This window comes from Sceloporus undulatus, chromosome 7 (genome assembly GCF_019175285.1).
Source record: "Sceloporus undulatus isolate JIND9_A2432 ecotype Alabama chromosome 7, SceUnd_v1.1, whole genome shotgun sequence".
Taxonomy (NCBI): Eukaryota; Metazoa; Chordata; class Lepidosauria; order Squamata; family Phrynosomatidae; genus Sceloporus; species Sceloporus undulatus.
The window spans coordinates 47,994,743-48,020,578 of record NC_056528.1 but is presented as its reverse complement, the minus strand read 5'-3'; the positions used below and the strand labels follow the sequence as shown (position 1 = coordinate 48,020,578).

Here is a 25,836-nt window from a genome sequence, read left to right as displayed (position 1 = left end):
TTGGCTATGGAATCATTGGTTTTTGTGTGAACTCTTTTCAGGTGCGAGAGGCTATGATGGACCAAAGGGTGACCCAGGATTCCCCGGAAGCCCAGGGGTCAAAGGGCAGAAAGGTGTGCTCGGTAACATCGGCCAAGAAGGACCGCCAGGTATTTGAACCATTTGGGGATCATTTACAAGATACAGCACAACATGTGCGGATGTTAAGATGAGCTCATTGGTTGCACAGATAACCTCCTTTACTAGTTTTCGTCCTCAAAAGCCCATATTGCAAGGGATTTACTTGGTCCAACCCATCATAGAGTTGGAAGAATATTGCTAATCTTGACTGCTTTAAAAAAGCGATCAAGACAGATCTCTTCCCCGATTAGCATCTCAGTTGCCTCCCATCGACTGCCTGCTTTTTTGTTTTAATAGTTTGTTTTAATCATTTCATTGTATTGCTTTTATTGTAGGTGGGTGGGTATGTGGGATATTGTGTTTAATTGTGTTTTAATGTTGTCAGCCACCTCAATCTAATTATTATTATTATTATTATTATTATTATTATTATTATTATTATTATTAAGCATAGATTCCAAGTAGGATAGCACCCATATTCTAGAGTTCTTGCAGGTTCCTATGGGGAGATCCAGTCTTTCACTTAGGTTGGACCTAAGCCTTATAAGGCTTTATAGGTCATGACTAGGACTTTGATTTGTGCCCAAAACTGAATCAGTACCTAATGAAGCTCTTTTACATGTTTCCCATAATTGGCCCAATGAGCATTCTGGCTTCCAAGTTTAGCTATAAGTGCCAGAACCAAGATGCTTAATCTTTAATTATGTTATTCCTTCTTTTTTCTCCTCCTAGGTGTCCCTGGAGTTGGTATCTCAAGGGGCAACCCAGGATTTCCAGGGACCCCAGGACAGCGTGGTTCCCCAGGACTTCCAGGACTTCCCGGCATCCAAGGACTAAAAGGCATGGCTTTGTTTCTTTTCCCTCTCCTCCCTAGATTTTTCTTCTCTTTTAGAGAGAACCATGAATTGATTGCTTGGGTGGAACGGAGCAGCAATCGCATTTTTGCAAAGGGTTTTGCCCTATGTTTCGTGAAGTTGCAGAACTGATCAATGGAGCTGTGGAGCCACCAAGGGGAACATATAGCAGCAGGGACCTGTGTTATTATTGTGTTATTATTCCACTTTAACTGCCATGGTTCCATCCTGTGGGATTCTGGGATTGGCAGGTTAGCAAGGGGCATTTAGAATTCGCAGCCAGAGAGCTCCAGGGCCTCACCAAACTACAAATCCCAGGAGTCCAAAAGATGGAGCTGCAACACTTCAAGTAGTGTCAGACTGCATTATTTCTAGTAGCGATGCTGCCGTATGTAATGTGAATGAGCCCCAAGTGGCTGAAGCAGAGGGAACCTATATCAACAAACTAGTGTTCCCAGGATTCCATAGGATGGAGCCATTAAAGTGGTGTCAAACTGGATTATTTCTGCAGTGCGGATGCAGCCTAGGTGCTCTCTCTCTTAGCCTGGTCTAACTCACAGGGCTGCTGTGAAGATAAAATAAGGAGAAAGAGAGCCAGGTATGTCACCTGGAGCTTAATGGAAGCAAGGTGGGATAGGAATAAGCTCTATCACTGACAATAATTTTTTAAGGGTCCTTAAAGTCCTGTTGGGACAAAAGATGAAGTATTTGATGAATAAAATACAGTGGGCCCTTGGTATCCACTGGGGTTTGGTACCAAAATCCATGGATGCTTAAGTCCCATTATATACAATAGTATAGTAAAATGGTGTCCCTTATATAAAATGGCCAAATCAAGGTTTGCTCTTTGGAATTTATATATATTTTTGAATACAGTATTTTCAAACCGTGGATGCTTGAATCCGTGGAGAAAGAATCTGTGGATACGGAGGGCTGACTGTAAATGCACTGTCTTGCTTCCCAATGTATTCGCTTCTGCCTCTTATTTGGTATCACCTTCTTTCTTGAATGTTTCTACAGGGTTTCCAGGCTTTCCAGGTCTGAATGGTCTAAATGGCTTACCGGGCACCAAAGGTTCTCCTGGGACACCAGGTAAATTGAGTCATTCTGGGTATCTGTTTTCGCCATCTCTCAGACTATCTGAAGACCTGTGGGCCCTTAAAGCCCTTTTCTTCATTATTCTATAAGTAGTCTGAGGGGCAGAGTGGTGTAGTGGTTTGAGTGTTGGACTAGAAACCCAAAGGACCAGGGTTCAAATCCCTGCTTGAACATGGAAACCCACTGGATGACTTTGGTTGGGTCATACTCCAATTCTCAGTGACAAACCTCCTTGAAGCAAAATGTACCAAGAAAAGTGAGTCGGTGTGGTATAGTGGTTCGAATATTGGACTAGGAATCTGGGAGGCCAGGGTTCAAATTTCCATTCATCCATGGATGCCAACTGAGTGATCTTGGGCAAGTGCCACCCTCTCAGCTTCTGATGAATGCAATGGCAAAACCCCTCTCTTGCTAAGAAAACCACATGATAGGTTGTCCTTAGGGTAACCATAAGCCATATAGTAACAAGTAAACTCATTTGTCCTCTCCTTACCCTGTACCCAAATCAATAAATACTAAAGTTGGAATTTCTCAATTCCTCTTTGGAATTTTGTTCTCTGCCACCCCTTTTGGTTTCTTTTTAAGTGCTGTCTCTTGCCAACGGTTGTTAAGCCAGTGTCGGTGCAGGATGCTATAAGGGAAGGAGTGATGCACTTTGTAGGTGTTTCATGGGTTTTTTTGGTTGTTCCCCTTCCATCCTCCTATTAGGTCCAAGTGAAATTGGACTTCCAGGTCCTGCGGGGTTTCCAGGTGCCAAAGGAGAGCAGGGAGTCCCAGGTTTTCAGCGTGGAGTCCCGGGGTTTCCTGGGCAGAAAGGACCTGCAGGAGATATGGGTAAGTATCAGACAAATACTGCAGAAAACCAACTCAATTGAAATGTGGTGCTGGAGGAGAGTACTCCAGATGCCATGCACCATCGAGAAGATAAGTCCATGCCTCCTGGAGCAAACCAGGCATGAACTCTCGCTAGAAGCTGAAATGACTAAAACGAGGCTGTCATACTTTGGGCACATTGAAAGGTGGCTTATTAGGAAAGAGAACATGGGAGGCAGGAGGAAATAAGAAGACCTCACTACAAGGGAATTGGTTCACTCAAGATAGCCACAGCTACTCTTGTTTTTGCAAAGCATGTTAAGAACATGGCCTCTTGAAGTCTCTCGTTCGCAGCATTACCGAAAGTCAAAGCCAACTTGATGTTGAATTGGCGCATAACAACAGCGTTTAATGTAGCGGACCATGGGTTGGGAAGTTTCAGCCGAATCTCAGATATGCCACAAATTCAATCAGGTGGCCAAAACAACCATCTGCTTGTACTCATCCCACACAGAATGGCAGACAGAGATAGTAATTTGGGGCAACCTTACAAGATTGTTGTAAGGATGACAAAAATATAAGTGTGAAGGACTAAAACATGCAAAAGCACTAAATGTTATGTTGATTAGTAGTAGTAGTAATAGGAGTGATACAGTACAGCATGACCCTGTAGCAATGTAGGATGCATTCTTGGTCTTACCATGGGAATGTGAACCTGTGGATAATGGCTAACCCTATTGAGATGAATTACTTCAGGTAAAGGTTGACCATAAAATCACACTGGAGTACCTAGAGATTCCTCTCTAGGCACTTCTGGGTCTTTCAGCATGACTCTAAAGTTCAACATCTTAGTGGCCCGGTTTTGGCTACACAACTATTATAACTCAGCACCTAAGTTTGCAAATATAGTAAGTAGGTCATCTTCTATGTTTCTTCCAGCCAATCTGCCTCTCAGCAAACAGAGAACCTGCTTTTGATCGTTCTTTCCTCTTGTTCTAGGTCGTCCTGGAACCCTGGGTCTGCCTGGTTTGCGTGGCCCTCCTGGCATTTCCCTTCCATCTAAGATTCCTGGGAGACCTGGAGATGCTGGACGTCCTGGAGAGGATGGTATACCAGGTATGGAGTCAGGAGCAATGTACGTGGTTTTTTAGGGTAATACTGAAGAAAGAGTCATTCTAATGGAATGTAGGTGACACTCATGTATTTGCAGTATCTGTAACTGCAATTTCACTTAATGGTGGTCGTGGGTGGAAGGTCTCTCTAGACATCTGGAGGTCCTCCAGCATAATTCTATGGTGAGCCTCCAGCAGACATTGGTCTTTCTCTGAAGACACCAGCCACAGATGCTGGTGAAACGTCAGGAATGAACTCTTTTAGAGCATGGCCACATAGCCCAAAAAACCCACAAAAAATATAGATGCCCACCATGAAAGCCTTCAACTTCATATTCATACTTATATTTGTGCTTATGCGGTAATATAATATAAAATACAGTAATACGGGCTCTGCATTTCAACATTTTCTGCTTTTTGACAGGTCCATATCTTGTCGAATAAGCAAGGGGCTTCTGTACAGAGCTGCAAATACATGTATCCTTGCAGTTTCTGTTATCCTGCCATGAGAAAATACCTGAATTAGAAAGAAAGAAAACATCCCTAGGACTCTTATCAAAGCTTAGGGACTGCGAAAGGTATATATCTGGTGACTGGCTTTATTTTTGATTTTCCTTAGGCCCACAAGGACCCCGTGGTATTCAAGGACCCCCGGGTCCAGCTTCTAACCAAGGGGACACAGGGACCCCAGGATTCGCTGGTCTTCCTGGTTTCCCAGGCCCCAAAGGAGATATGGGGATTTCTGGACTCAGTGGTGTTCCAGGAGCATCCGGATTCAAAGGTAAAGCATTGTGTTACTCATTATATTACCTTCAAACCACTCTTAGGAGCATAAAATGTCATCATCTTCTAGCCACTGGTCTTATCAAATTAGCATTGGCACTATTATGGGGAAATCGGAGCCATCTTATGGGTGTTTCAGCCCAAAACTGTGTTAAACTAAAAGTCAATGCGCTTAAGAACTTCATAGTGTTGCCACCCAGTGTATGGTTGAATCCATGCATAAAATATCCGTGGATACGGTGGGCTTGACTGTACATGGCCTTATCTGACTCCGATCAGTAACAGAGAAATAGAACAGAGTGTCACATCTATGTACTAATGTAATTCAATGAGATAATCTTTTGTCACCATGATTTGGTCCAAAATTGGGTATTTTGTGACCTTGATCTTTTCATGTCAGGCTTCAGAGGTGAACCAGGCTCCATGGGAATGCCAGGCAAAGATGGCCCTTCAGGCGATCCAGGTTTCCCAGGTCCAAAAGGTGAAACCGGGCGTCGAGGTAAGTGCCAAACAGGTCAAGGGGAATGGGCTAAGTTTGGGGAACAAACCAATACATAGGAGGAAAGATATTATATCTGAGCAATTATACCATCCGTTATAGGATGAACCAAAAGCTGGATTTCTCTTTCAGGGACTATTACTGAGTTTGCAGGCTTTGTCTAGGTTTGCATTCTGTTAGCAGACTGAGACAAATATGGGAGCCACAAGTTGGACCTGCAACAAAATATTACCATGGAGAGTCTTGCTGGAATCCAAAGTGCAGGCATGCTTTGGTCAGTCAAAAAACGAACTGTACAACACATGTAGAGTACTAAAGCAAGCAAAAGTCTGTATCATTTTTAACTGCAAAATACAATTTTTGCAAAAAAAAATGCAACACACAAAATTCCCTTGCAAGTAGAAAGCCCCTGATAATCAAGTCTTATAACTAAGGTGCAAACACACTGCAGAAATGATCCAGTTTGAGACTGCTTTAACTGCCTTGGCTCAGTGCTAGGGAATTACGTAGTTTTGTGATACACTTAGCCTTCTCTGTCAGAGAGCTCTGGCGCCACCATAAAATACAATTCCCAGGATTCCCTACCACTGAGCAAGGGAAATTAAAGTGGTCTCAAACTGGATTATTTCTGCAATGTGTTTTGGACCTAAATTCATCAAAGATAGGAGAAGAGAGCACTTGGTGTTTGGCAAAATGCAACTGAATCAAGATTGGTTTTTTCCCCACACCTCTAACTACAAGCGACTGGATTATTTTCAGACTTCATCTTAGCGATACTGTGCCATCTTTGCAAGTCACTCTCTTCCTATTATGTGCAGGTTTTCCTGGTCTCCAGGGAGCTCCAGGCTTGACACAGAAACCCGAAGACATCAAGGTTCCTCCTGGGTTCATTGGACTTCCAGGGATTGATGGCATCCCAGGTTTAAATGGAGATCCGGGATTCCAGGGACCAGTCGGCCAGCAAGGTAAAACCAGCGCCTTCCTTGGATGCCTAGTAATGTTTTAAAGTGACCAAGAAACACTGGCCTCTATTTTTTAAAAAGGCATTTAATGACTAAAATAATGATTGCTTTTTAAACTGAGTTAGAGCCAACAAGTTGCTTTTAATCATATTATTTCCAAACTTGGTAGCAGTGTTGGGGGCAGGATTCTGCAATGGGTAGATCCCTGGTCAGATCCAACGAGGTTGCTTTTCGTTCTCAAGAAGTGCCCCCGCCTCCCATGTTCCTTGTTTACAGGTTTCAAAAGCAATGATAAAGGCCATTGCTATCTTTTTACTCAGTAAAATAAATTGCATTTGACCCACCCCATACATTGTGCCAAGCTGTATAGAATGGAAGGTTTAAAATCAGCCGGTCTAAGTATCTAAGGCTGAATCTACACTACTGAAATAATGCACTTTGAAACCCCTTGAACTGCCGTGCATCAATGCTATGGAGTTTGGGGATTTGTAGTTTTGTGGCCTGTTTAACATTCTCAGTCAAAAAGTTCTGGTGCCGCAACAAACAACAGATTGCATGATTCCATAGGATGGTGCCACAGCAGTTAAAGTGGTGTCACATTGCATTAATTCTGCAGTGCAGATTCAGCCTAAGACACTTGACTCTTGTTAGTTGTGAACTGAAGATGCTGGTGCAATGGAACAACTTACCAAGAGGTGGCTGTTCCTCTCTCTTTCAGGCCCCAAAGGGGTGACAGGTAGACCTGGCCAGATGGGGATCAATGGTCTGCCTGGAGCACCTGGTATGGTGGGCGATCCAGGCTCTCCAGGTAGCCCTGGACCACCAGGATTTGAAGGTAAATGCTTTCTACATTGCTTTTTAAGGGCATCATTTTTTTTTCTGTTTTAAAAATGCAGTTTCTCCCTAAAATCTTACACATCTTCACCCTTTTCCAGTGTTTACATCTGCATATGGGAAAGGTATGGCCACAAAAGCCATTTTTGGAGGCTCTAACCCACATCAAAATGTCTGGATTTTCCAAAACTTTTATTTCTAACTCATTATAGAGATAAGGAGAGAGGGCAATGTCTCCATATTATGTTTAGCCTCCCGGACTATTTTAAAATGACACTCAGCCCGCCCCGTTTGCAGCTTTGACTTTTGCAGATTGATTATTAGTGGATTTGCTTAATATGTTCAACTTCTTCTTGCTAGCAATATCTCAATAAGAACTGGCCTCCAACCTCCTCTCTTTCTCCCAAGGTCAGTCTGGGAAGACGGGGCCGCTGGGTTTGCCTGGCATGCCGGGGCGCAGCGTTGGCGTCGGCTACACCTTGGTGAAGCACAGCCAGTCAGAGCAGATCCCACCCTGCCCTGTAGGGATGAACAAGCTCTGGGAAGGCTACAGCTTGTTGTATGTGGAGGGCCAGGAGAAGGCACACAACCAAGACCTCGGTGAGTGGATGGATGGATGGTTGGATGGCATCGCGAGTCGCTTACCTGCAGGCTGTTGTTTGGCTGCTCAGGAATTGTATTTCATGGATAAGAATTGTAGGGTCATAGAGTTGGAAGAGACCTCAAGGACCATCCTGTTCAACCCCCTGCCATGCAAGAAAACACAACCAAAGCACTCCTGACAAACGGCCATCCAGCCTCTGTTTAGAATCCTTCAAAGAAGGAGATCTCACCGCTCTCCAAGGCAGCATTTTCCACTGTTGAACCATCCTTACTGTCAGGAAGTTCTTCCTAACTTTGAGGTGGAACCTCTTTTCCTGTAATTTGAATCCACTGCTCCATGTCCTAGTCTCTGGAGCAGCAGAAAACAAGCTTGCTCCATCCTCAACATGATGTCCCTTCAAATACTTAAACAGGGCTATCATATCACCTCTTCGCCTTCTCTTCTCCAGGCTAAACATACCCAGCTTTCTGTGCTTTCTCATTATTCTTGTAATGGGAATAGTAGGCATTGACCTTGTTGCTGTTTTATTTCCCCCTTGCATCCCTGCTTGTTCTCTGTAGGTTTTGCTGGTTCCTGTCTGCCTCGCTTCAGCACGATGCCCTTTATTTATTGCAACATCAATGAGGTGTGCTACTATGCCAGCCGCAACGATAAGTCTTACTGGCTCTCCACCACTGCGCCCATCCCCATGATGCCCGTCAGCAGCTTCCAGATCGCTCAGTACATCAGTCGCTGCTCTGTGTGTGAAGCTCCTTCCCAAGCAGTGGCTGTCCACAGTCAGGACATCACCATCCCACAGTGTCCAGAGGGCTGGCGAAGCCTCTGGATTGGATACTCCTTCCTTATGGTAAGAGGTTTGGAGCATGAGCAGGCACCCTCTTTTTCTCCAGGGCTGAAATTGGGTGTCAAAGATGTTCTTGGGAGCTGCTTGCCATTCCCAAACTCTGCTCCTCCAGATGTTCAGCTCCCAGAATTCCTGTTTGTTGGCCAAATTGGCTAGGGCTTCTGGGGGTTGAAGTCCAAAACACCTGGAGGATCAAGGTTTGGGAAACACTGCATTAGAGCCAGCATGGCCAACTGCATGGGGTTTGAGGGCAAATGCTCCCATGCTCCCTCTATCAGTCATATCCTCTCCATAGCAAGACCAAATACTTGTTTTCCTCTGCAGTACCTCTTAAAATGGTGACAGAAAGTGACATCGAGTCACTGTCACCATTTTGAGAGGGACTGCAGAGGAAAATGGAAGTACTTGGGGGCAGTACAGGGTTCTTTAGAGGACTGATGGGAGGCGTCTGGGGCCACAAACGTGGGATGCAAGGGTTGTTGGCATCATTGGCCATTCTGCACAACTGCATCAACAACAGCACTGATGGTTATTTTTACTCACACTGTTTTGTTTCAGCACACTGCGGCCGGAGCCGAAGGGGGCGGACAATCCCTTGTCTCCCCAGGGTCCTGCCTGGAGGATTTCCGTGCCACCCCTTTCATCGAGTGCAATGGTGCCCGGGGGACCTGCCACTACTTTTCCAACAAGTACAGCTTCTGGCTGACAACGGTGGAGCAGACCCAGCAATTTATTGAACCTCCCATCTCCGAGACGTTGAAAGCAGGGCAGCTCCTGACGCGGGTAGGCCGGTGCCAAGTCTGCATGAAGAATTTGTAGCGAAGGCCTCAAACCCACCAAATGCCAACATCGGGACTTGGAGGTCTTCTTTGTTTGAAGGCCAAGGACTACGTAACCCCCCAGAATCTTCTTGTCTATTATCACAGAACATGGTGCTACGTTTTCTCTCTTTTTCCTCCCCCTTGTTTTTATATTCATGGCTACCTCAGAAAGTCTTTCCAGGTGCCACCTTTGTCCTCATTTTGTCACGTCAAACAGAGTTTAACATTTCAGGAGGAAGTTGTCTCAAAACCCTTTGCCCTTTGGCACTGCTTCTTATGTTATGGATTTAGACGCTTGCAAAGAATTCCACAAATGTTACTGAGGCCATTATGGGCCAGTCAACCGTTCAGTCCGAAATGGTAAGTGAATATGAATATCACCACCATCAACATAGTGATGCAGTTAATACATGCAAATCCTTAACTGAACAACCCAGGATATTTATGCAAGCAGTGGAGAAATTGGTGAGGCACACAGCTTTGATAGTCTACATAGCAATTATCGGCTACTTAAAGGCTTGAATCTTGTTCCCAGGCCCCATCCAAAAGAGCAACTCACTTTATGAAGTGTGTCCACCACATACATAATAACCTCTTCCTAGTGTGTTGTAAGAGAAGGCTCCTTGTTTATGCTTGACATTGGCTGGCTGTAAAGTTTGAGCAGAAATAAAAGTAAGTAAACCTAAAAGACCCCCCCCCCAAAACAATTGTCCAGATTACGATTTGGACACCATGGTTTTAATTATGGCTTGTGCCAACCATCTTAACTATCTTCCCTGATTCTGATAGGAAAATGGTTAACGCAAGAGGTCTTCCCTAAGAATCCCCTTTTCTTAAGTCACTTTTGTGAGTTATCTGTACTTCTTGCATTTTGAAGTTCTCCATCTTGAACTTTCTCAGTTGATGTACTTGCTTTAACGTTCCCCGATATGTATTTTACATATTGTTTCGGGGACTTGTCTTAGCCTCTATATTTTCTATGTGTAAAAAGGATTGTTTTTTCCCTTCTTTTAGATTGACTTCTGAATACATAATACCTTAAATCATTTCCAATTTGCATGTGGGTTGTAGAATATCCTTGATTTTTTAGATTATATTGAGCTGTTTAATAATAGCACAGAGAACTTATACACAAATGCAGTAGTTGAACACCAGAGATGGGGGCATAGCATTTTCTGAGACTTCACCCACCTTTCAGGCTTTCTGAATTGGCAACACGCTATTGCCAGAAAGATCCTTGAGAATTATCAGGCAAATTGCTGGTGTTCGGTAACAGTTTATAAAAGGCATATACAAGTTTGAACTAGACACTGGATGAGAAGGACTCCCTCTAAGTACTTGTGTTGTGTGAACCCTGAGCGAACAATTTGTTTTGCAGAGTCCAAAGACCCTTGTATGAAGTCTCATAGCTTCTCTGACACTATGCTGTACTGTATATCTGCTTAAGGATTCTGGAAGTTGTAACCCAACACATCTAAAGATTGTAGGCAGGAGAAAGCTGGTGCGTTGTACATACAATCAGACATTTTAAACATTGGTTACCATTAATATTTTGCCCTTGTCTCTCAAACGTAGCCTTGGAAATATTGGTGCTTGACTATTAAACAATTTAGTATTTGTCTGTTGTTGCATTGAGTAGGTATTAGGTTACTGTTTTCTACTACTATTTTACTTCTGCTAGACTGGGGTAGGGGAAGGATGACTGTTTGTGTAATGCACTGTGAGAAACATTTTACAGGCACTGAGTATATTTCCTCTGTTATTATCTCCAGAAAGACATAAAACCGCAGTATATCAGTTTTGGGAGTTGTATCCCATTTGGTCTCACATGGTAAGCTTGGGCGAGCCCCCTGCTTTGTATAAGCTATTTATCAAAGTCTTAGTAAACGGTCACATCTTAGTTAAGCAAGGAGCCAGGTTTGGTAGAATCACCAAGCACACCATTCACATGTGACTATGTTAAGGATCATAGCCAAAGAAGAATGTGAGAGTTAAAGAAACGATTTTCATTTTGACTGATAACCTCCTTTGGTTGTTAGAACAAGTTGAGACGGTTCACGAAATCCACAAATGTTTTTAAGAAATTTATTAAATGCACACATAAAGTGCTCTTACAAGAGGGAGGAAACTGTAAATGTTTAATTTAAAATAAATAAGATACCATTATAACAAAATTACCTTGTTGTTTTTCATAATGATTGGAACTTTTAAGGGCGAGGCGAAATATGTCATGAGAAGTAGGGAGGCGGCGAGCTCCATGTTGTTTGCAGCCTCCTTCCTTTCCTAGAAGTGGAAAAAGAGAGGGGTCTGTCTGGGAAGTTGGAAGGCAGCCCTCCACGTCCTCCTTGTTCATCTGCGTATCTCCTAGAAACAGGAGGTAACATCGCATCATGAGAGAGAGTTCCTTTCATAGAAACAGCTGGGCTTCTTGGTTGGTTTCTGAAGTGCGGTTGCGGAAACGTGAGGGGGGACCCCTTTTACAAAACCACTGTTTTTGCCTGATCTAACTGATCTTTTAAAACAAGACAGGGACATTTGTGCCTATGAAAACTGTCCATGTGAAAGAACAAGAGGTAACACACACTCCTTTACCTCAACAACATGCTTTCAGCGTGAGCAGAACTATTGCATTATATACTACATCGAGTAATAATAGCCATCCAAATATTGATGCCTTCAAAGGCAGTTCTCAGCAATATACCAGAGTCTTTACTTCGATATCGTTTTTGCCTTTGTTGTTCCCCCCAAAGTCCCACTTTCTTCAGACAAGAATACATTTGGGGGGGGGATGCATGAGCCAGGGCCAAAATCTTTTCACTTCCCTCCCTGGGAAGGTCTTTCTGAATGGTTCTCCTCCATTCCAGGCGCTGTTCAGGTCTTGTGCTCTGTTTATGGTTTGTATGCAGGCACTTGGGGGCTAGAAAGGCTGCGCGTGGTCTTAGTCACTGTCAATATGCTACACATGGGTGCGTGCAAGAGGTCAAAGGAAGCGTCCTTCATACGCTCAGGATTTCAAACTCTTCTTCCAATTCAAACAGTTTATCAGTGGACTCAATGAGCTCTGTGGAAAATGAGGACAATCGAAGATTTAATTCCAAGGCCATGTGTGCCATCTTGCAGACATTCTTAAGCTTTATCCTTTACAGGGCTCCCTACTTTAAACAACAGACAGGCAAACTTACCCCATCAAAAAACAAAAAAATTACTCAGAGTGTAAAAAATACAGTGTTACAGGAAAGGATGGAAGCTCTCTGTTAACCCAAGACTTTATTTGCAAATTTGCATGCATCAGCTTAGCATGTACAATGTGGAATACAGTGAAACCATGTATTACAATATGATGCACCTCTATCTATACCTTCTTGGCTGTTTCCATGTGGGCTGTTTGTTTACTGAGGCCCACTAACATAGAACTACTACAGAGAACTACAATGGGAAGCAGCAGCAACATATAGAATGCCTGGCACAGATTTTGGACAGTGGTCTTCTACCACACTAATTTATGTGCCATTACTGAAATGCATCACATAACAATCCATTCACAAAAGCAATTCTTTGGGGATCTCAAGTAGTCAATAGCAATGGAGCACAAGATTCAGTTCCCAATGACAAATGAGAATGGATGAATCAGACGACATATTTTCCAAAGTACATATTCTTTACATTATGAAACAGACACTTAATAGCCAGACAGAATAGTCTAAAAAGAAGAGGTCTAACTGTTTAACAGCTCTACTGTGATATAAGCTGTTACAGACTGACATTCCTTTAGCCAGATAACAGAAACTAACCTTTCATGTAACTGATAAAAAGTGGATTCTACTCCACAAATGATCACCTGGTGTTCAAGGTACTGTGTTGGCTTTGCAACAAGCCTATAATCTTACTAATTTCTCACATCAGTTTACACTTACACTTCATTTCGTAACAGGAAGAAAATGCCATCTTTAAAGTACAACCCCGTACCTGCTCCTGTTGTTGTTACTTCTGGCTTTGTAGGAGGTATGAAAGGAGGCCAGTGTGGTGGATGCTTCTGAACCAATTCAAACATTCGCAGACTCTGTTGCTTATGTATCTCCTGGAAAAGACAATTATTTAATTTGTAAAATGGGCACTGGAATAATGAAACCAATAAGCACTAGCTACATGGCTAGAGCAATCATGGACTAGAACAGTGGTTCCCAACCTGTGGGTCAGGACCCCTTTGGGGGTCGAATGACCCTTTCATGGGGGTCGCCTAAGACCATTGGAAAACACCTATTTAATTAGTTATGAAGTAGCAATGAAAATAATTTCATGGGTTTGGGTCACCACAACATGAGGAACTGTATTAAAGGGTCGCGGCATTAGGAACATTGGGAACCACTGGACTAGAAGAACCACAATGATTGTGCTTGGGTAAGAATCATCAGTTTACATATATATCAATGAACCGTTTATGAGGATTTCATGACATCACTGCTTGTAGTTGCAGAAACTTGACATTTACATAAGTTAAGAGACTTCTTACCTTTTGCACAAGGCTACACCAGTTATCAAAGTCCTTTTCTTCTTTACAAAAGAATCCCTGTGAAAACAAGAGGAAATACTTCAAGCACAAGACAATTTTTAAACAAAGCACATCACCAGGTCAGAACCATAAGGCAGGGAGTAACAGGGCCAACCCTGCCATATTACTTTTCCAATCACCTTGAATGGGATACTATAATTGCCACTCCTTCCCTTGGTTGGTCAGTAAACCCCTTAGCAGCAGTCAGATGTGGAGGTAAAGATTTGCCACCTCAACAAGAATAAAGCCAAATTTACACCAAACTTAAGACTAAATGAAGGTGGAGTACCTCAGTACTAGAGGCCCACCAAAACCTTCAGAAAAGTCTCATCCTCTGCCTCATTCAGTGCTTCTGGAGGATCGCATGAAGTCAACCCAGTAAGTCATCAGAAGCCTGATCCCTGGGTGGACAAACTGGACTGGAAGTCATGGAGCACTAACATCACTGACACCATCCAGGATGGTAATTCCCATCATGGAGAGCAATTGCCAGGTTCCCTAATTGCCTGGCATTAACAACGCAAAGTATACCTGCTCACTGTGCCACAACCATTTTCATCAACAGAATTAAGCAGAGGACTTGTCTATAAGGTTTGTAGGTAACACATTAGAGGGTTCAAGGCTCTAACTGGGCTGGCATGCCCTTTTTCAGCCAGTCCTGCAAAGCCTTTTTCTTAACACTTACTAATGCTACAGAAGGATCGAGATTCATGATCTTCATCCGATGAGGCGCTTGCTGGCAATGGAAACTTCGGTCATCTACTGTGCCATTTTCTTCAGAATCTACAAAAACCTGGGTAGTATGAGGATCCAGGTAAATCAGCTCATTTCCTGTATAAACAGAACAAATGTATTCTGTAGCAAACAAGAAGTGAAAGACATCCAGTCTCTAGGGGGCTAGAGAAAGTGGACTTTAAGAAAAGGAAAAGACGATGGCTTGGAACAAATGGAAAGGTTGTCTTGTACCAAATCTGACCGGTGGTCTGTCTGCACCAGCCTTGCATACAATAGCAACCTCCAGCCTTTCCGACAGAATGCAACTTTCTTCATAAGTTATTCAGAAATTTCAGCTCTAGGAGATTTCTTCTCAATAGAATTCAACATTTTATCCATAAATTATGTTTTCCTTACCCAAAAATCCTATAAAATAGTAGGCATTGTTTGGTTTTCCTCCTAAAGCTCCCAAAGACTGTGGCATCTTAAAACACTCCTAGAGATCAGAGAAGAACAAAACTATTACATTTATATTTCACTGTTTTTCCATGATGGAACTAAAGAATACACACACACACACGGTTCCTACACCTATATTGTATTAGCTTGATCAAGGCTCCTACAATCAGGTGCCTTTGGTTATTACATATGGATCAATATGTATTTTCAGTTTCCTTTATTACTACTAAACTTTTCTGGCTGGTGTTGATGGCTGGGCTTTGATAATTTTTTATCATTTCAAATAACAGTATGCTGAATATGGCTGGAATCATGGTCTATGCTGTGTAACTTTGCACATACTCAGCTGCCTAACAGAGATGCTAAAGGAATCTGTTAGCGAATCTAAGAGAACCGTACCTTAAAAGCATCAACATAGACTGGATTGATGTGGTTTATCCCCAAGCGAAGAGGTATAATCAGCAGCAGAGGCTTCCATCCACAGCAGAACCCTCCAGCGCTCCTGTTTCGGCTCAGCAGACTCCTGTGCGATAGAGAAGTGCAGTGGGCACCAGGACAGTTCTGGGTGGGAAACCGGCACATCTTCTCTGGGGAATAAGAGGCAGGAAAAGCTAGCTGTTAAGTCCCTAGCGGTTTGTGACTGTCCTAAGCAAAAGCCATGTCTTTTGTAAAAAAAACATTTTTAAAGAATGTTTAAAAAGAATATAGAAGTGAACTCTGCATTCGTTTCAATGGCAGGAACAGTTCCTATGTAAACCCATCTTTCAGCCCACCTGTGAAGTGTGTCTAAATGATTTTCTGGTTAGGACAAAGACTATCCTTACAAGACATTCAAGTAGTTAAGAGAATTGGAGAGGCTCTCCAGGGTTTGGTTTTGTTTTTTACTCAGGCAAAGGTAATACTTGGAAGGAAGACCATCAGGGAACATCAGGTATCGGAGGCTACATTTCAGAGGAAGGAAATGGCAAACTTCCTCTGAATAAACTTTGTCAAGAAACCCATATGGCAGGGTTATGGAAAAGGCACATAACAAATAACAACAAATAGCTGGGAGATTGAAGACATGCCTCTTCTAGCTGGCAATGCCTATAATGCATTAGTATCCCCTTTCACATTTTACCAGCAAGATAGGAACTAAACCGCAACTGAATGTAGAAAGTACGCAGATCAGTAACTGTAGATGTTAATCAAACTTACTGATATCTTCAATCACCACAGTGTTGTCCATAGACACATAAACAGCTAGAGAATTCCATTCATCAAAGAGAGCAAGTTTCCTGCAAAAAATCAAGACAGGCTTTGATGAAGGTATGCTGCTACTCAGAGGTTTAAGTATAAATAGAAAGTCTAAAAGAAAACAGCTCCCTGAGGGGTTTTTGGAGAGGGAAGAGGTAAGGTTTATTGTTGGGACTGCAAACACCAGCACTCTTTGATTATGCTCTCTAGGATTATGGGAGCTACAGTCCCAACAACAGTAGGAGAGCCTTATTCTGCCTCCCTTGATATAACTGCTTAGTCAAGACCAAAGTTCTCTATTCCACTACAGGCATTAAGCTAGCATAGCAAAACTTTCTGTTACCAGCTATAGTGTTGCTTCAAATGGTCACTGTATTTACACCTGAGCTTTATATAGAACTGTTACCAATTTTATCTCTTGCATTTTATGGCCTTTTGGCTTCGCTATTTACAATTTCCATTCCTCAGATGCTTGGATATGGCAATGAAGATTAATATTCCAAACATTTAATAAAATGGGACACTCAACCACACAAACTCGTGCTAATCTACAAAACATAGTGCTTAAGGTCTTTTTCACATTCCACAACTATAGCACTTCAATACTGTTTTAATTGCCATGGCTCCATGGGATTTATCGTTTTGGGAGGCATTTAGAATTCTTTGTCACGGAGCTCTAGCGCCTCATTAAACAACAAATCCCGTGATTCTGTAGGATACAGCCATGGCAGTGAAAATGCTATCAAATCGCTATAATTGTGTAGCATGACAAAGCTGTAATATGCCAAAAAAGCTCTTTGGTGGGGGAAACCATCACTGTGTGAAAGTGGGCTTGTGTATAGAGAATTAGGACTGGGATTTTTCTTCTCTCAACCAAATATAAATTACATAAACAAATGAACATATCAATGCTTGCTTACTTAAGCACTTGGGCAACCGTATTTGGTCCAAACCATTCTCCAATAGATTTCCCTTCACCAACGCCCATCTGTGCTGTGTGGATGAGAAATAGAAACAGACACACAGAGTAACACAAGTGTCAGGAAAGTGCCAGTCAACTGCGGCCCATTAGCATATCGTTCTGCACATGTCCAAAAGCCATTACAAACTGGAACCCTCCATAAAGAGGAGTTTGTTTCCTCTCCATAGAGAGGAGCATTTATACCCCGCTCTTCAGCCACAAAGGCTCTCAGAGCGGTTTGCAGATTGCTTATTTGACAGAAAGGAGTTGGAGCTTGACCATAAAACAGAAGCTTGACCATAAAATTTGTCCTTTCATAAATATTTAAAAACATGACTCTTCCATAATCTCAACCGATACTAACAGAAATGTATATGCCCTGGCAGTCTGAATAGCCTGGGTGAGATGAAGGGATGGGGTGGGGGAGACAGCTCTTACCCATTTGGTGGATGGAGTAACAGCAGTCTTTTCTGTCTAGGAAACAATGCAAGATTCTGTGATATTCTTCAGGCTGCTTTTTGTGTTCCTCCCAATGCCAATCTTGGAGAGAAAATCATTCCAGGTTTTAAATGTCAAATGGTACTTGCAGACAGTTCAGGAGAAATAAGAACAAGAAATGGTAATGCAAAGGCATTAATTGAAACGGGAATCGTATGCCCTCTGTAAGGAGAAAGCCCATGGAACAGTGGGACTTGCTTACTGTACTTCTAAACAAATATGCACCAGATTGAACTCCACACTCTGTAGTTGCATACATGACACATTCACTGACAACAGCTGGCATCTGCATACCATTGGTTACAACATCTCTATGGTCCCATCAAATATTCACAGCATGGATTACAATCAGGACTGCATAGATGCCATGCAAAAAGGATTATCCAGTTGCTCTTTCAACTTCTAAGGTCTTCACAGGTGTTGCCTGCAAATGTTTACACCCATCTCCAAAGCCGTAAAGATTGGGAATCTGGGATCCCCCCCCCCCAAATGAAAATTGGGATTATTGTGAGGCTGAATTTAGTACTGTAGTCAAAGCTGTATTATCAGAGCTTGGGAAAAGTTATTTTTTTGGATTACAATGCCTACAATTTTGTATCATGGGAGCTACAGTCCAGTAATAGTAATTGTGATAATAATAATCATAATTTATATTCTGCTTAATCTCAGGGAATCCAAGCGGATTATAGCAGTAAAATAACAGACAAACCTAGAGCATTTTAGGCCTAGGAGAAGACTTTTTTTAAACCAAAGGAAGTGACCCGAAAACTACTTCTTGTTTTTTAAACAAAACCTCTCCTGAGCCTCAAATGGCCTAGGGAGCCCCTTCCCAATGTCTGACCCTGGAGTGGTGCACTTTGTCCACCCCCATACTACCACTTTGTTCCCAAAAACATACAAGGCTCCGTTTACTATGTCGGAAGCATTATAATCAACTTGCACATAGTATGGAATTAAGGGCTCTGCTGTGGGAACACTCGGGATCCAAATATCAGCAAGTCACTTCTTCATTTACTTTACCAAACATTACCCTCACTTCTCTCCAAAAATTACAATAATTCGCTGACCAAAAAAGGATCAGACTCACCTCTTCCCAGGTGTCGACAGACCAGAGCCTGGGCTAACATCATCTGTCCGCATCGCAGCATGCAGCCCCAGCCAGCATCTGAGGAAGGGCCCGTGCCACCTGGGATCAAGAACCACCATGTTTATGTGCTTATAAAAGAAGTAAAATGCATCATTAAGCTTCTTTGGCTCTAAAGCACATGAACCTGAATAGGTGTCATAAACCAATGTCTAGTCCTGTCCACAGTTTGCCGCTGGAATAGCTTTTGGCACAGAAGTGGGCACAATACAGCCTGCAAGTGAGTTCTTGGGCCCTGTTTTACGAACCCTAAACCCCCTATTACCCCTCCACCTCACATTTTAAAAAATGTTTGGCATGACTTGGGGCACTTTTTGTGCCAAACTCACACAGAGCCCCCCCCCAAAATTGGAAAAAAAAGAAAATACCCCCCCCCCCCCCCCCCCAAAGGACCACAGAACCCTGTTCTACTCCAAATTCCTCTATTTTCCTATGTTGTCCCTCTCAAAATGGTGACAATAACTACTTCCTGTTACCATTTTGAGAAGGGTTGTAGAGGAAAAATTGAATTATTGGGGTTTAGTGCAGAAGGAGCACAACCCATGGGGAGTTGGGGCGGATTGGCCCCAGACCCCACATAGTTGTTCCTTTCTGCAGGGGCCAGAAACCAATTGTAGCACGATGAACTAAAAAGCAGTGAACCGAAATCAAGTGAAGAATATTCACAAAGATAAACGGAAACAAATATGGTTCAAGCTAGGCTGTATGTGCTTTATATCCAAGAATCTGGCCAGTGTGGTATGGCAATGTAAAAATATAGTTCCATGTCACACCTGACAGTGGGAGGACAATAGGCACCCAAGTGCCGACAACAACACCCTTCAAAGCAATGACTAGACGCTAAATGCTGCATTGAAGAAATGCCTTACAGGCATGAGAGTAAAAGTGTCAAGACTTGTTCTGTAATGAGTAATTCACTATATTCAGGGCCAGGGCAGGATACAGCCCTATCCTTTTACGAACAGCCTTTAGGAGAGATGGTTTTTAGAACTAATTGCGTATTTCTGTTCTTGAAAACAAAGAGGCCCATTACAGACAGGCTCTTGAGGCGCCTCCATCACGTGCTAGGGGCTGGCCGGGGACCTAGCGTCCACACCGGCCTCACTCCTAGCACATGATGGGGGTGTAATAATGGCGGCGCCCTATACACACAGGCGCCACCATTATTACGTGTCGGATGCATAGCGTCCGCACGTCGCGCAGGGCTTATGATGTTGCAAGTGCGCCATTGGCGCCTCGCAGTGTCATAACCGCGCCACGGGAAGAAGCACCATTTTGGGGCTTCTTTTTTGCTCCGCGCGGGAGCTGCGCGGTTTGGCTGCTACGGCTCCCTCACGGAGCAACCAGCAGTGCCGGAAGACCGCCACTTTTAGGCGGTCTGTAATGCACTGAAGAAAACAAAGACAGGGATGGAGGGGGGCACATGTCCCAGAACGCAAACCTACCAATTGGTGAAAATTTTCTTCTGTAGGTAAACCAAAGGCGAGCGCTTATATCCGAAAGAAGTTTAGATTTTTCTAGAATTAAAGATGAGTATAAAAATTAGAGAGCTCCAATTAGAAACTGACATTACCAGTGTCTCTTTGCTGTTATTTCTCATCTCACAACTGCACCAAAGGAACATTCCTAAGTTAAGAATGGAACAAGAAGCTATGCAGCTCAATTTACAGACTGAGGCCGGTTACATACTGGCACTTTAGTGCGTGACAAGCACGCACTAGGATTACAAAAGGGCAGTGCTTCCGCACCGCCCTAACCCTAGTGCGTGCCCATCATGCATTAAACGGCGGCGGCCCTTCCACATGGCCACCGCCGTGAGGACGTCATGGCCGCGCCGCCTCTAGACAGGGCGGCGCGGACGTGACATCCTCAATCCGCGGCAGGGTGCCTAGGGCGCCCTTTCCGCGGACCAGGAAGGAGCTCCGTTTCGGAGCTCCTTCCTGGTCCGCGGCGCCGGTTTGCTTCGCTGGGCGCAGCCTCCAGATGGCTGCGCCCAGTGAAGCAAGGGAGAAGGGGGCCCTCCCCGCCGCCGCGGGGTGTCCTTGGGGCTTGATGCCCCAAGGACACCCCTTTTCAGGCTGCGGGGAAGCGGCGTTTTGCCGCTTCCCCGCAGCCTGAACAGCGGTGGATCGGGGCCTCAGCGGCTGCCGGTGTAGCCACTGAAGCCCCGATACTCCGGGGAAAGGGGCGGGTCCAGACGGCCCCAAATGGGCAGTCTATAACCCGCCTGAATTCACTTTTCTCCTAACTTTCCTTTTTGTCCCGCAAAACAATGCAGTATCTATACCAGAATTCTTGACAGTTCACTGTAGAAATGGAGGTCTCTTAAATCCCTGGTATACAGGATGGATCCCTAACACAGTAGCCATGGACACCGCAAAACTCCCAATGTGACCACCAGTCCATGAAAGGTTAGAAAACCCTATTACAGTGATGGCGAACTTATGGCACGTGTATTAGAGGTGGCACTCAGAGCACTCTCTGTGGGCACATGTGCTGTCGCCCCAGCACAGAGTTTGCCAGAGTTTGTTACTAGAGGGACATGGCACTTTGCAATAAATAAGTGGGTTTTGGGTTGCACTTTGGGCACTTGGCTTCTAAAAGGTTCACCAGCACTGCCTTATTGCATAGCATTCCACAAGTCTTTCTGTTATTTGTTCACTAGTCCCATACAGATGGGACAAGCTTGAATGGAAGACTACATGTGAGAGTGGCACCTCAAACCACCTCCACTCCATCTTTCTCCTGTGCAATATCACCATCCCCAAAGCAGCTCCAGATAGTGCTGCTGTAATGGAAACTATCTTAACATTCATTTACACACACAAACAAGCAAACACACACAAACACACACTTGCATAATCCCTGCTTATCTGTTTATTAGAAACCACTCAACGTCATGTGTGTACAACACTGATCTACAACTACTGAGCAAAAGTGTTGTGAGTTACTCATTTCAACCTACCTGTTTTAAGGTGGTGCTGCCTTCCCAAGATCCAGGCAGGTTCATCTGTTTCAGGAAGCTCTTCTAGATACTCTGCTAAAAATAACGAGTTGTTCACATGTTAATAGAACTGGAAATGACATTGAGAGCATTCATCTTGTTTCTCCAACCATTTTGGCACCTGCTCAGTTCCTGCACAGAGTTGGATTCTAACCCCTGGTCCTGTGATTCTCACACCGCACTCTCAAACTTCATCCGCCCTTTAGGGCCCTGGAATTCATACCTTTTGCTTTCAGCTGGACTATGGCCTTTGCCATTTGCGATTCAATGCTGTAGCCAATGCTGAAACCAGATCCTGTGTGGCAGGAGGCAAGCATTAGGCACCGTGGCCTACATGCCTATTGACTTGACTAACAGTAAATTCAGCAGGAATTGGTTCAGAGCCAATTCCTCTTCCTCCTAACCTCAAATACAAAACACGCAGACAAAGACTTATATGCAGAGCTGTGGAAAATTGTGCATGCTTAGTTTCATAATGTCTACTGTGATTTTAAAAGCGGAAGGTAATGTTTTCAATACAGAAGTACTTAACAAAACAAAGGTAGCCTTCCCTGCCTTTATGCAGAGCCTAGTATTCAAAAGCAAAGTTCCTCCTGTATTAATTCTGCCTCTAGTCCCAACGTTTCTTTTAAAGAAGGAATGCCTAGGAACATATTAACTTCATTAACTGAGGTATACATCTATAGGGAAAGGCAGAAGTGCAGCTGTACAAAGACAGATACTTGGGCTGCACCTGCACTGCAAAGTTAAATGCAGTTTGACACCACTTTAACTGTCATGGCACAATGCCATAGAATCCCAGGATCTGTAGTTTTGTGAAATATTTAGCCTTCTCAGGTAGGGAACAACAACAATTAACAGACCAACAACATCAGTTAAAACACTCATCAATTTAAAAGGACCAATAAAATGTCCACATATTAAAACAGGATAAAGCCATGACAGTTAAAGCAGTGCCAAATTACATTAATTCTGCAATGTGGCAGCAGCCTTAGATGAACCTTAGCAACAGCTTATGTTTTGGCCTAATACAATATAAAACTATTTACCTCCCTGACGGATGCAATGAGGGGTTTAACTGAAACAAGCGACCATTTTTGCAAACGCTGCTGACAGTCTAAGAATATCATTCATGACAGTTAAGGACACATGGCTCTGGTTTTGCCTTGCCCTGCTGCGTGCCATTCTGTTGTTGTGCATTGTGTAAGGCCAATTAAGTCTCGACAACGTCCACCGTGCCAGACAGCCAACTAAAGCAGAACTGTACTAGGACAGGAGAGAACAATGCAAGGCTAAACACTGCTCTGATCTCTGCCCAAGAATAATAGTCTTAAGGAGGTCAATACAAGTCTCGAGTCGTCAGCAGTTCCCTGGATCATGCTATGCTTTAAAAGGCAAGGCCATGCGCCTTTTTTTCTCGCCACATTCCTCCGCTAAGATTAGTGTCATGGGACACACAGCATCTTCCAGCTAAAAGAGAACCCAATGCTGGGGGATGGAGCATCCAAGAAGCCTCATCCAGCTGCCTCCGGGATCCCATGGGGAAATCCACTCAATATCTTTCTTCCTGAAGGACATCCAATGATGTGAAATAGCCAACATGATAAAAAGTGATCTCTGCAAAGGCAGTTTGTTAAGATACAGTGATTTCATCCAATTGGAAATCTGACATTACAAGAACTACTTTATAACATTAAAGCACTGTGACACTGAACTTTGCAGTTTGTTCACCTTCCAAGAACAGTAGGGAAGAAACACGGCAGATTTCGAAGAGATAAAGAAAATGGTCACCCTGTTTGTTAACGCTGGTGTCCTTGTACTTAAAAATGCATTCGGACCGACTGCTGTGGCTCCAACCAATTGCACCAAGGGCTATGAAGTCATGTCTAAATGTATTTACTTAAGACATTTCTATATCATGGACCTCCTAGAGATTCCTAGAAAGAGAGATTCCTAGAGAGAACGTATCAATCCAATCCGCAAATAATTAAACCTGCAAATGAGGAGGACAGACTACTGGACAGACACATGAAGAAGAAAGTGAAAGCCAAAATGTCCCACCATAATATTCAAACAGTTCTGGTTTTGTTTTAAAATTATTAACGCACACATATTGTTACAAACATTCATTCATTACCTACCTTAATACACACCTGACACCATCAGACACACTCCAGGGTTAACTCTAAATGAGATTGTGTAGCTGTCACTAACTAAGGAAAGCATTTTCCTTGCCAAGAAGGTATGTCTTGAATCGTTTGCTCATGCTTATTCCATCGATTATGTCTGCTTTTATGTTTGTTAGTCAACAAGGTTTGTTGTGTGTAGTGTTACCTTGAGGTTCCTTACGTTTCTTCTGTTCAGTGTGGCTGACTTTCTTTAAGCTCTTACTACAGCAGTCCCTCCACATTCACCGGGGTTCAGGGCGAAGTACCCCCATAAATGTTGGGGAAAACGCAAATAAAAGGATACTATTCTTTTCCCCAAAGAGAACACCTCTCTGGGGATTTCCAGCTCCTCCAGTGAAACTCTATGGTCAACACTGGGCAGAGGTTAACCACAGAGTGATGCTGGAGGACCTGCAAATGCCTAGAGAAGTGTTTTCTCTAGGGCCTCCAGTGCAACTCTATGGTCAACTTCAACCAGTTGTGCTGGAGGACCTATAGATTCATTCATTCACACACACACACACACACACACACATATATATATATATGGATTACCAGCTGTTCCTTATTATAACGTATGTATCCTTATTTGAAAGTTGGAAACCTCTTCCTGAACCAGATACTAAAACCAAAAGCCCTCATTATTAAGAGAGGCGGCTTCGTAAATACAGAAATAACAATGCAACGAAGGCAAGGTCTGGGCTCCCTTCTCCAAAACGCTTTGGATTTCGGACTGATTTCGGAATTACCTTCCTTTACGTAATGAGATACTTTGGAGGCGGGACCCAGCTACAAAGATGAAATCCATTTACGTTTCCGAGGTCCAAAACGCACTGCACAAACAACCCAGTTTGAGACCGCTTTACCTGCCCTGGCTCAGTGCTAGGGGATTCTGGGAATTGTAGTTCATTGTGGCATCAGAGCCACAAAACTACAGCCCCCATAATTCCCTAGCATTGAGCCAGGGCTGTTAATGCGGTCTCAAACTGGGTTGTTTGTGCCGTGCGTTTTGGACCATAGGCACCTTATGACCCTGAGAATGAAGGTAATTTTATACATAGGATTGTAATTGTTCTTGCTATATAATATTTATTATATTATTACCTAATAAGTAATAATAAATTATTTTGTTCTTGAGTCACAAATAATAATATTATATAATTAATAAATAATAATGCGTCAGCCACAAAATTATTATTATTATTATTATTATTATATAATAATTTATTATTATTATTTTGTGCTTCAGCCACAGAAGCATTATTATTATTATTATTATTACTATTATTTGGGGGCTGAGGGCCAAGGTGCCACTTTCTCAGCCACAAAATATCATTATTATCATTATTGTTATTATTATTGGGCCTGTTTCCAGGAAGGGAGGCTGGACCTGCGTTTTAATTCAGTGAGGCGAAGGAATTAACCGCTGTCCGTTCCACGAAGCCCCTTTGGCGGCCTCTTCCTGGCCCTCTGAGGCTGAGAGAGTGTGACTCTTCTGAGGCTGAGGCAGGATTCGAACCCAGGTCCCCAGAGCCTTAGTCCGACGAGGCTCCACCCACTAATTAACTGGTGGTCAATTAAGCACAAATGCCTTCCCAGAATCCCCCGGAGCCTCACCGGCCTCCATCCTCCGCTCCGTCGCTCTCCGCCACCATCTTCTCCGCCTTTGCCTTCGCCTCCCCTCAGAAAACAACACGACAGCAGCGCAGGAGGAGGAGGAAGTCGCATCCGCTTCCCGCGAGGCTTGCTGGGAAACGTA

At 43.5% G+C, this 25,836-nt stretch overlaps 2 protein-coding genes across 4 annotated transcripts in view; one reads left to right on the top strand and one right to left on the bottom strand.

Moving 5' to 3' along the window:
- COL4A6 (collagen type IV alpha 6 chain) overlaps window positions 1–11,315 on the top strand; it is a 118,551-nt gene extending 107,236 nt beyond the window's left edge. For both annotated transcript variants that reach the window (XM_042478502.1, XM_042478501.1), the window contains 12 exons: window positions 42–149; window positions 853–960; window positions 1,995–2,066; window positions 2,781–2,906; window positions 3,885–4,001; window positions 4,617–4,778; window positions 5,181–5,279; window positions 6,098–6,244; window positions 6,960–7,076; window positions 7,484–7,675; window positions 8,240–8,526; window positions 9,082–11,315. In XM_042478502.1, the coding sequence (XP_042334436.1) occupies window positions 42–149; window positions 853–960; window positions 1,995–2,066; window positions 2,781–2,906; window positions 3,885–4,001; window positions 4,617–4,778; window positions 5,181–5,279; window positions 6,098–6,244; window positions 6,960–7,076; window positions 7,484–7,675; window positions 8,240–8,526; window positions 9,082–9,342 (1,796 nt within the window). In that variant the 3' untranslated portion in view covers window positions 9,343–11,315. The remainder of the gene's footprint in view (window positions 1–41; window positions 150–852; window positions 961–1,994; window positions 2,067–2,780; window positions 2,907–3,884; window positions 4,002–4,616; window positions 4,779–5,180; window positions 5,280–6,097; window positions 6,245–6,959; window positions 7,077–7,483; window positions 7,676–8,239; window positions 8,527–9,081) is intronic.
- A 100-nt stretch (window positions 11,316–11,415) lies between these two features.
- Window positions 11,416–25,819, bottom strand: ATG4A (autophagy related 4A cysteine peptidase). 2 transcript variants are annotated; one of them, XM_042478503.1, is made up of 13 exons: window positions 25,695–25,819; window positions 21,871–21,945; window positions 20,351–20,422; window positions 18,849–18,947; window positions 17,702–17,803; window positions 17,223–17,295; window positions 16,264–16,343; window positions 15,466–15,653; window positions 15,025–15,103; window positions 14,579–14,724; window positions 13,855–13,911; window positions 13,311–13,422; window positions 11,416–12,405 (listed from the first exon to the last, which is right to left on the bottom strand). In XM_042478503.1, exons 1-13 carry the CDS (start codon window positions 25,702–25,704, stop codon window positions 12,341–12,343), a joined length of 1,158 nt encoding a protein of 385 aa, XP_042334437.1. In that variant the 5' UTR covers window positions 25,705–25,819; the 3' UTR covers window positions 11,416–12,340. The 2 variants fall into 2 exon arrangements, with proteins under 2 accessions (XP_042334437.1, XP_042334438.1); XM_042478504.1 differs by having other exon boundaries at window positions 21,871–21,942; window positions 25,695–25,795.
- Window positions 25,820–25,836: the final 17 nt, after the last annotated feature.